Source organism: Leguminivora glycinivorella, chromosome Z, assembly GCF_023078275.1.
Source record: "Leguminivora glycinivorella isolate SPB_JAAS2020 chromosome Z, LegGlyc_1.1, whole genome shotgun sequence".
NCBI lineage: Eukaryota > Metazoa > Arthropoda > Insecta > Lepidoptera > Tortricidae > Leguminivora > Leguminivora glycinivorella.
The window spans coordinates 47142127-47152821 of NC_062998.1; the positions used below are offsets into that span (position 1 = coordinate 47142127).

Here is a 10695-nt window from a genome sequence, read left to right on the forward strand (position 1 = left end):
GATGTTGTAGAGTACAAATATGCTGTTTTTAGATTATTTTAGCAATTGTACAATTAGAATAATAGTTTATGTTAATAGAACATGATAGTATCCATGAGTTTGTAGATATTCGATAGTACTAGGATAAAATTTGTTTAGATACCATATGTGCAACACACCTCAATGATGAAAATTAAGTATTTAAGTGTACTAGGTATATGACTAACATGTGTCGAGACTGTAGAACCATTAACCTTTTGACCGCCACGGACGGCCACGGTGGTCACCGGAAATTCTTGCCAAGGACGCCAACGATACGGACGCCAAATGAAATAAAATTGGGACTCCGTAATGCCTAATTACGCTCATATATTCGCGAATTCGCAATGCAATTCTGTTGCGATTGTGCCTGGGAGACGGAATACTCCGTCATCATCTTGCGTATAAGGGTTAGATCGTATTCCGGATTGAAAATCGTTCCGCATTCAAGGACTCTCAGATTTGAAAAAAAAAACCTACGCACGAGCGGGTTAGTGAAGAGCACCCCCAGAATTCGGGCAAACTTTAGAAATGTTCTTTAGTACAGAATTAATAGATATTTCTTACCTATATTTTACCGATTACTAAACAACGAAGCCGTTAAATACCGGATGGACAAACTTTGAGACAAATATCACCGCTTAAAGTAGAGCCAAATATTATTAACATGTATTGTTCGTCATTACCGAACGAAAAACGTTAGAAGACGTTAATAACAGACGTTTTAATTACCTACTCACGTGAGTTGAATTTTCATAAAAGGTGTACCAAAATGTGAATGTTTCTATGCAACCTGCTATTGAATCAGAAGAAAAGTTAGCACCCGTATCGACGAATCTCAATTAGTAGAGAGTAACTCCGGGGTTATGCAATCTGGCCAAGTTTTTAAACAGGTAGGCATTTATAAAAGCCTCAATAGGGATGATAGATGTCTAAATGTATGCCTCAATTATCTTCGATATTCGGATAACATCGTCATCTTCAAAGAAGCACATGTTCCCCGTCAGATGCTGTATGCCGTCGGTGAGTGTTGGGTTAAAGTAGTTAAACATATAGAGGTATGTACAAATTGAAAGTTACGGCAAGGACAGACTTATCCAAAGCTCCATATTTCAGCCTTTATAACAAGTAACAGAAGATACGTTATCCGGAACAACAAATAAAGGTTGGGTTAAGGAATGCCATAAACGACTAACGGAGGTAAGTCATAATAACAAAATCATCCTTCAATGGACCAAAGGACACAGTGGATGTCGAGGTGATGATGCGGCCTACGAGCTGGCCAGGCAGCTGGGGTCGACTGCCGATTCTCCCGATGTCCTTCAGCAAGGTATGCTCAATATGAAACTACACACAGCACACTGGCAAAACCAGATCAAATGCTGCAGTCAAACAAGCCAAGCCTAGCATCAATGGAAAACTCACAAAGACGCTCCTTCAACTAGGGAAAGTCCGCCTGAGAATGGTAACCAATGTCAGAACAGATCGTAGACTACTTAACAAACATATTTTCATAACAGATGCTATGAACATTCCCCTGTGACGAGGGTGCCTCTCACCTGGTGATGGAGTGAGCAGAGTGGCTCCATACAGGAAGAAACATCTCGGATCCCCGAGAGACCTCTCCAAAGTTCTCCTACTCAACATTAAAGGTCTAATAGGATTTCTCGAGGAGATAAGCTGGCAGGATTAGCTGAATCCCCCACATCACGCAAATTAGGCACAAAACGTCGAGTTGTGGCGAACCATAACACCATAACACACGAACATACAGAGACTTGGGTCGGCCTCGCTGCCGGCGGAGATCACACGGAGGACTTGGATGCCTTTTGTACGCTAAAGGACGTATTAAGGGCAAGGATACCAGCCACTGAAGACCAACATGTTTGATCAGTGTGTAACTGGGTACTTCCCACCGTGACATAAGCTTGCGAGACGTGGACACTAACAATGTACTAAATGAAGAGGCTAAAAGTTACATAGAGGTATAGAGCACAACACGTTCGGTATGTCTTTCTACGATGGAAGCGAAACGAGATGATGCTGATGCGGCGACGGGTCAGAATTATAGAGATCGTATTGCTACTCTAAAATGGGCTTGGGCCGGGCCAGGGCACGTAAGTCGTGATTGAAGGTGGAATGCCTGCTATAAAAGTTCGAAAAATTAGGAGAAAATTAATCTGTTACCTGTGATTGTCTTGAAGGCTTGATATTGGTGATATTGGCTCTACAATCTACATTAACGGTAATAAGTAATATATTTCTGTGCGTAAATATGAAGATCGGAAGATCAGCGCTGGAAGTCACCAGCAACACGCTGAGATGAGGCCATTTCGTGGCACTTCATTACTTTCTGTCTTGTTGTTATTATGTGTTCTTTGTCTTGTCTGTGTTCACGAATAAATGTTTATTCTATGTTTATTCTATTCTAAATTAAGGTTTATTCGGTAGGTATATATCACGTTGTTTAGTAGTCGGATACTCCATAGATTTGCCTTATTAATGCATTATAGTGCATTTCTCAAGACTATTTTTCTTTTGGGGTGTGTTCTTCACCTTTTGTATGCAAGGATTATTTTAACTAAATATAAGTTTTCTCGAACACGGATCAGGGTTAGGCTTAACCTTTTAAACGCCAAATAGTGAAAAAGAATACGTCGTGCCCCGGATACCAGACAGACGTGGATCGCGATTATTTGAGCAAAATTAGGCGTTAAGAAGGCCCGCATGGTTCCCCAATGTAATTGGCAAAACTGATGGCCATGGTTGGCGTCCTTAGGAAGCATTTCCAGCGACGGCCATATCCGCCCATGGTGGTCAAAAGGTTAATGTGATGAGATAGGACCTCAACTATGTCTAGTTTATTTATTTTGTATTATCTCGGTTGGTTGGCGCTGTATCACTAAAGAAATTTTATACAAATAATCAAATATCTAAAACTGTACTTTACCTATGACATATTTTATTATATTCTTAAAGCTAATGGATTTCGGATACTAACATGTTCAGTTCTTTTCTTAATTGTAAGTACAATTGCAGAAATATACTAAAAACAGCATATTAGTAATCTACAACTTCGACCTGAAGCTTTTAGTACTGTATGAACAACGGTGAATTTCAACGAAGACAGAATTAAAATTAAGCCTCTATGTGTTTTTGTAAATTAAGTCTGTATCTTTTATACATCAAATTAAAGGTAATTAATAGCACTATTTTTCTGCATTTAAATATTTATTAGAATATGCAAGGTATTTTGTAGAAACATGATTTTTGACAAAAAGTCTTAGAAAAAAAGATATTTTTTTTATATATTTCGTTAATTACTAACTAATGGTTGAATTTATCGAAACAATGGATATAACAAATATTTGAGTACACAAAAAGAGCTTTCGTTTAAAAAAAATAAAAATGAAATCGGACCAATACTTCTGGAGTTGTGGTCGATTTTTTAAAACTCAATATCCACCATCTTGGATTGGCGGCCATTTTGTTTAGCTACCATTTTGAGATGGCAATCATGGTTTTTTAACATCCTTATAGGCCTACCTAACTGCTGTAAAAAGGAAACTTAGTACCCCCAAATTATACCGACTTCTTCACTGGCCCATGGACTAGATAGACGGGTCGCCTCTCCGGTGAAGTGAATGAATGAATATCATGAATAGAATACCTATAGTCAGGCCTACTATGTTGAGTATACATTTGTACGCGGAACGAATGAAAACACCAAAAACACGAACAACGTTCTTCAGTTCAACCCAAGTTCAACCACAGATAAGCAAAATATTACCGTAGATTAAGAAATAGTTCGTCTCGATTATCAATCCATACAAACTACAGGTTGGCCAATACAGAGATAAAAAATACTTGGATGGTTTATTCTAAAGCTGGCCACACACATACGGTTTCCTGATCAGAAGCAGATTCGGAATCCTGAATGCTTATTTTTCATAGGAAAGGTAACGCGAGCACGGTCTTAAAAATTCTGAACGGAAAAAACCGACGTTCTTTCCGTGCTACAGCCGTGAGTTCGGGTTGTAAGAACAAAAAAAATCGAGTGGACGTATTTGTCATTATTGTAATATGTATTTGACTATAATAAATATGGATGAATTGACTCTGTGTTAGGCCGGCCACAGACAGTCTTAAAAATTCATAATCTTAGAAAAGATTTGTATGCAAACTGACAGGTTGCATCATAGATTTATATTATTAAGCTAGATTGAGTTGTTAGGCCAAAAAGTGTGTCCACATGAGAGGGTAAAGTTGGGGCTGGTGTCCCTCTCGCACTTATTGCCACTGTCAAAATTATTTGAATGACGTCATCACTGTCATTATTTGGGGATACCAGTCAATATTCAAAGTTACTACCAAATGTACTAATACCGAAGGAAAGGTTTTTTTTAATTGCGCAAATCTTTGGTTTTATGGCTTCATAATAAAGACTTACCAATTCGTTACAAGGTATTAATATCCTTGCCTCGATATAATACAAAAATAATTTAAGAAGTTTATAAACTTAGTTATCATACAGTTAAAAACACTACTACTATAGTAATCTGATAATCTCTTTAACTCTGGTCACACGAGCGAGAGGGACACCAGCCCCAACTTTGACCTTCTCATGTAGACACACTTTTACTAGTCTGATAAGAACGCCTTTCTGCACCGGTGATAAAGTTCAATTTAGTATGGCAAAAAAAGTGTGAGCTCAGTCCCTATTGAAAGTCCATGGGTTGCATACAAATCTAAATATTGTAAATAATGTACATTTTAATATGTTTTTTTTTTACAGATTCTAGGTACTACATTTAATAAACTATTTAATACTAGGTTTAATACATAATACTAATAAATAAATAAAAAAAAACCTAAACAATAAAAAACCTTAACAAACTACCTAAATTAGTCAAATAACCCACCCCGCATCGTTCCCGACGCAAAAGTGCCCATCACACTTGCCGCGTTTCCACGCTGAACCGCGATGGACAACCTCTGCACCAAGAACGACCCGGAGCGGGGGTTGAGACCCCTCTCCTGCAGACGACGCCCCAGCTCCCAGAGGAAGGTTTTTGCCTCCGCACACCAGCACCCACTAGTCTCCACGGCCACCGGAACAAATAAATAATTTGATAAGGCCGAGTAAGTACTTGACCCTTTTTTGGTCCGCCGCCTGCTCAGCAGCTCCTCCCGCCGTCCGCACGGTGCGAGCGAGGTGCGAGGCGGCAAACGTGCTAACGCAGGTGGCATCCCATAAAAGGCACTTATCCCTCTCCCATGGCACCAGAGTTAACCCATCCGGCCTCTTACCGTCCGACCGGATAAGTCCAGGTGGCTCCAGCACACACGGAACGTTGTCCGACACCAGTGCTCTACGAATTATATCGTTCAAGGCGTGGTGCCGTGGGAACCTAAAGTAAAGTAAAGTAAAGTAAATTTATTAATTTAAAAAACACAAAGTTATACATGAACATAGGCATTGTCCGGTGGACTGCAAACTAGGCTAGGCCTGTATCTTGCAGCCCACCGTGTGATACAATAACATGGAGATAATTAAAATTGATTACATAATAATTTGAAATTAAAAAAGATAATGAAGTGTGTGTATGAGTGTGTGTGTGAGTGTGTATGTGTGTGTGTATGTGAGGCTATAGGCCTCCCTGCATACCTGCGACAACTTAAAGCGTGGTGCCCGTTGCTCTCCACCATTGAGCCGCAAATGCATTGATGTGGTTGACAAACATCACAGCCGAGACGAAGAGCAACGGCCACCCGCAACGAGTCATTATCGAGGAGGGTGCCAAAGTTCGGGGAGGGAAGGGCGTGTAACCAGGCCCCAGATTCCGGTGCCGAAGCCGCCACCAGTCTAGCCCTGTCTGCGCCAGAAGCGTTGTTCAAGAGACTGGCAAAAAGACGTTAAATAATCTAAATTCATATTATGAATTTTTCAGACTGTCTGTTGCCGGCCTTAATCTTCAAGTATTTAATGGGCGTACCCAATAACATCGTTTATTTTCCTTCTTCTTGCCATTCCTCGTCGTACATGTCTATACGTGATCTCTCAAGAACCAGCCAGAACGCTCGGCTCGGCTGTAGCACGGAACGAACGTCGGGTATTTTATCCGTTCGGAATTTTTAAGAGCGTGTGCGCCTTATCGAACATTTTCTATGAAAAATGCGCATTTAGGTTTCCGAGTCTGCATTTCGATTTCGGAATCCTGATCAAGAAACCGTAAGTGTGCGGCCAGTGCATTTCAGTGTCCTTGAGCTAAGTAAACCTAAATGTCTATATGTATATCCATCCACCTCCTCCTGCAGGGTCGAGTAGGTTCAAGGCCGAGTCACACCGTAGGATGCGTATGCGTAGACGTACACGTCTAGGTATGGCTCGGAATTCAGTGAAGAACTAACTCGTAGTGCAGTAAGCCAGTCCCACATAAAATTTACATGAAAATGGTAACATGGGGGCCCAGTAGAGTATTGCAAAATCAGTTACAAACTTAAAACTAGGCTACAGTATAAAGCTAGGAACATACTACGCGGACGTCCGTCGTAAATCGACCGCGGACGGGAATCTGGACAATGAAATTACATATAACCGTGCAAGCTATCGGTCGACGGACGTGGACGTGGCCTTGAGCGCATGGACGTCCAATCGAAATCTGGCTCGCTGGATGTTTTGTTCCGTGCACACTGATCGGTCGCGGTCGCGGTCGATTTATGACGGACGTCCGCGTAGTATGTTCCTAGCTTTATTCTAGTTTACATTACTTTTAGGCTCCCCACAGACAGTCTTAAAAATTCATAATCTTAAAAAAAACTTGTATGCAATCTGACAGTTCAAACTGACACTGACAAGACACTGACACGTTTTTTTTAAGATTATGAATTTTTAAGACTGTCTGTGGGGAGCCTTAATTATCACTCTTATTCATCTCAATCTGTTGGACGGATAAATGGAATAGCTCTTTATTTTATTCTTATGTTGGTGACATGTAATCATTTGACTCTAGAGTATGTATTTCGTAACGATGTTAAACCCCATAGTATGTATCTTTTGTATCTGTGGCAAACAAAGTTTTCGTTGCGAGTTGAAACACTTCGTAAAATTTGTTACAACGGTATATTGCCGGCGAATTATCTACGACAAATGAGTATAGCTGTGATAACTATAACGTTCTGATCTACTGCTTGGACTCAACTCTGAAATAAGTTACAGGTCAGTACTGATTCCTGACTTAAAATATTGGTTACCGTTTACCACGCCCTACAAGCTAGGGTGCGGTCTCGTTTCGTATTCCATGATGCGTGACCTAAAATCAGGCCTTTTGTTCTTTTTTCACACGACTTCTCATTAATAAACTTCAATTAGCACTTTCCGAAATGCTCTTGAATCTGTTTGTCCATGCGCATCTCAGAAAACCTATACGTTGACGTAATTTTCTTTCTTCAACAGGTTTGTTAGACCATGTCGGCTTCTGATCATCCCTATTACTTTACAGGGAACGGAACATACAAAGCCATAAACCCTTTAGTGTCGCGGGTGGGCGATTTTACCCCATTTTATATAGCCATTGCCATTAGTTCTGTAATATTGGGCTTGATTCTTATTTTGAACGTGGTGTGCTGCTGCTCGAGGTATTCGGACTACTGGCTGGACCGACACACGGGTAAGTTGATCCTAATGGTACTTGTCTAAGTTAGATAGATCCTTGATTGATGTCATGAATGTTTATTGAAATTATTATTAATCCTTAATGCCTCTATAAACTTTTACTTAAACTTTATTCATTCAGTGCAAAGATCCCATTTCCAATATTCATTAATTTTTAACCTGCATTTTTTTTTACCATGACTGTTATTGTTTTGAAACAACCTGACATAAGATAATATCAACCCCTCTGTAATATGGTATACAAATTTACAGCAGCTTACTCTGTATTAAAGAAACATGTTCATTGTCTTGTTACAAGTACTAGAGTATGGGTTCTACTATTGATCAGAAAATGTATGCTGTCTTGTCAAAATAACTCATTCATATTTTTATCTAAGTTTCACAAATATATATTTTCAAGTAACATGGGCAAAAGGTATTCAAATTGTATAATTCTTTGTTTCCAGGCAACCGTTGGATTGTGTCCATCTGGTCCACAACCCCACACAAGCAGCCTCCGCTGGACTTGACCGAGCTAGAGAACAACTACCAGCCTGTCCACTACGTCCAACCATACTCCACTGAATACCACGAGGAACACGGCAGAGGCGACGTTCCTCCATCAGTCTCCACTCAACCACTGACATCCTCGCAAGAGTACCTAGAGTTACATAAGCGTGAGAGTGACATATAAGTCTAAACAACCATGGCCTTCTTAATGTTATATCCTGCTGTGGCCGTGTTATCTCTGTTCATCCTCTTAGTGATCATTCTGATGCTTAGATTTGGAGCCAATTGGTGTAAGCTAAGGCATGACACCTTACCAGTACATTATGCAGTGGTGCAAGGGTATTGGAGGGAGGATGAAGCGTATGAACAGAAAGTTTCTTATGCGTGACAGGCATGAGTACTTTTAGTCTAGGCATAGACAAATAGGTAGGCCTACTTATATATTTGTCTATGGTGTAGGCAGCTATCATATTATTCTGTTCATCTTAAGTAGTTGGGTCTACTACTTTATTATTGCAGAGGTAACTGTTAGCTTGATACAACCAAACTAAAAGAGTAATACAACATTTAACAAATTTTTGTAGTATAATAATGAAATAATAGTATTTTTAAATGGTAAAAATGTAATGAGTAGTCTACCTTATGTATTACACAGTGCCTCAGATGAAGTGATGTATAAAATGGATAAAGCAGTTAAAAGGGTGCACAGCAGTTACCATCTCTGGCAATAATTTGTTAAATTAGATTTAAAGAATTTTGTACTCCGTAATGATAGATCATAATTATTATAATGTTTTAGCCTTAGAGTTTGTACTCAATGGCAAGTAGAAATCATAAATTCAGTTGAATATTCAAGGCATTTTCTAAAATTATTCCATGACCACAGCCTTATGTGGAATGTTTTTACTAAGTTATGTAGCTTTGACACAAATAGGTGCTGAGCTTTTAAACCATTTTTAGTTTTTGAGTTATAACTTAAAACTCTTATAAGACATACTTGATCAGATGTAGTTTATGCATATTCTTGATCTGAGTTTTAAAATCGACTGAAATTTTGCATTTAACCTTTTTAAAATATGCCATTCTGTGCCTGAACACATACCGTCCATGCCATTTAGTGCCTGAGAAACAGTACTCGGATATTGATACGACCACAGATGTAAAACTTAGCAATGTTATGATATTTTTTCTTGTCTTTCTTCTCTTCTTCTTCTTTTCTTTCAGATTGCCTGAAGTGTCGTTTGAATATCTGTTGCTGTCTGTACGTTGTACTCTGTCCTTAGAGATCTGATAGATTAAGTTTAGATGTACCTTATCTATAATTATATTTTTTATTTTTAAATGATTGGGTGTGAATTTTATATTTTGTATTTGTCCATTTTCTGGCAGTGAAAATGTTCTGATTAGGTTATTGATTTAAATTAATGCTATGCGAATGTACGGCAACGCGAAAGTCCGAGACTATTTAACTACTTATAAAGGTCTCGTTTTCGGATACTGCTCTTTATTAGTCGAATTAGCTTGATATTTTGGTCGCCAAAGTCGAAATATACAGACTAAGACATGTTCATACCACGAACGGCACGAAGTGCGTAATTGTGGAGTACTAGCGGTGGTTAAGACTAGTCTTTTGAATTGTCAGCTCAGATGCAACTCAAGCTTTCAAAGTAAAGTTGAAAGTTGAGTTATTTTCAAATTATATGGACCTTTTTTAAATTAATATTCTTCTCTAGGGTTGCACATAAATTATACATTCTAACGTCCAATTTCTTAATCCTCTCTGGTGGTTTTTAACTTATTTATCTACTAGTACTTATTACCAGCTGTCAACTGCCAATCTTTTCCTATTCTATTTTGCAATCCACCTATCTATTACGATTACAGGGGGCCGATTTTTGAGTCTCACTGTCACTAAAATACCGGTTGAAAACGGGGAATTGCCTATTATTTTCAGTGACAATTTTCTGAATTCGAACGCCGTGAGACTCAAAAATCGGCCCCCAGGGGTGGGAGTTTTGAGGGATGAAAATAAAAATGTAAATAAAGAGTAAAACATTGTCTAATAGCGTTCGTTTATTTAAGAACGGCTTGTAGCAAGTAAAATCGTAAATAACTTTATCAGAATGTGTTTAGACTTACATTTACACTGCCTATATTTTTTATGATTATCACTTCGAATTTGTGTTTATTCGTAAGTAGTTATTTGTATCACAATTTTTATAATGCATTTATTTGAATATTTCTCTATTATTATTATACGTCCAATAAATTACTTTATGAAGTGAACCTGATATTGTTTTAATTCAAATCCATCCAAATGTATCAACAGGAAGTTGTAGACGAATAGACGTAGCACGTTGGAGGGAAAAACTTAATACGCGTGATGCGACATTCGTAACTCGTGTCTATTTAAAACACTCTCTTCGGTCGTGTTTATCACGATATGTTTCGTATTTTCTCTTTTCCACACTTGTATCGTAATGTACTGATTACGTAAGTGTATAAGAAAATTA

General features: G+C 38.7%; 1 protein-coding gene across 1 annotated transcript; it reads left to right on the plus strand.

Annotated features, from left to right (window-relative positions):
- The first annotated feature begins 7090 nt into the window (after positions 1–7090).
- Positions 7091–8505, plus strand: LOC125241675. The gene is made up of 3 exons (XM_048150253.1): positions 7091–7237; positions 7475–7688; positions 8140–8505. Exons 2-3 carry the CDS (start codon positions 7487–7489, stop codon positions 8364–8366), a joined length of 429 nt encoding a protein of 142 aa, XP_048006210.1. The 5' UTR covers positions 7091–7237; positions 7475–7486; the 3' UTR covers positions 8367–8505.
- The last annotated feature ends 2190 nt before the right edge of the window (positions 8506–10695 follow it).

Coding starts and splice junctions, on each gene's coding strand:
- LOC125241675 (XM_048150253.1), top strand. CDS start 7,487: ATGTCGGCTTCTGATCATCCCTATTACTTTACAGGGAACGGAACATAC. Junction 7,689..8,139: donor CTGGCTGGACCGACACACGG/GTAAGTTGATCC, acceptor CTTTGTTTCCAG/GCAACCGTTGGATTGTGTCC.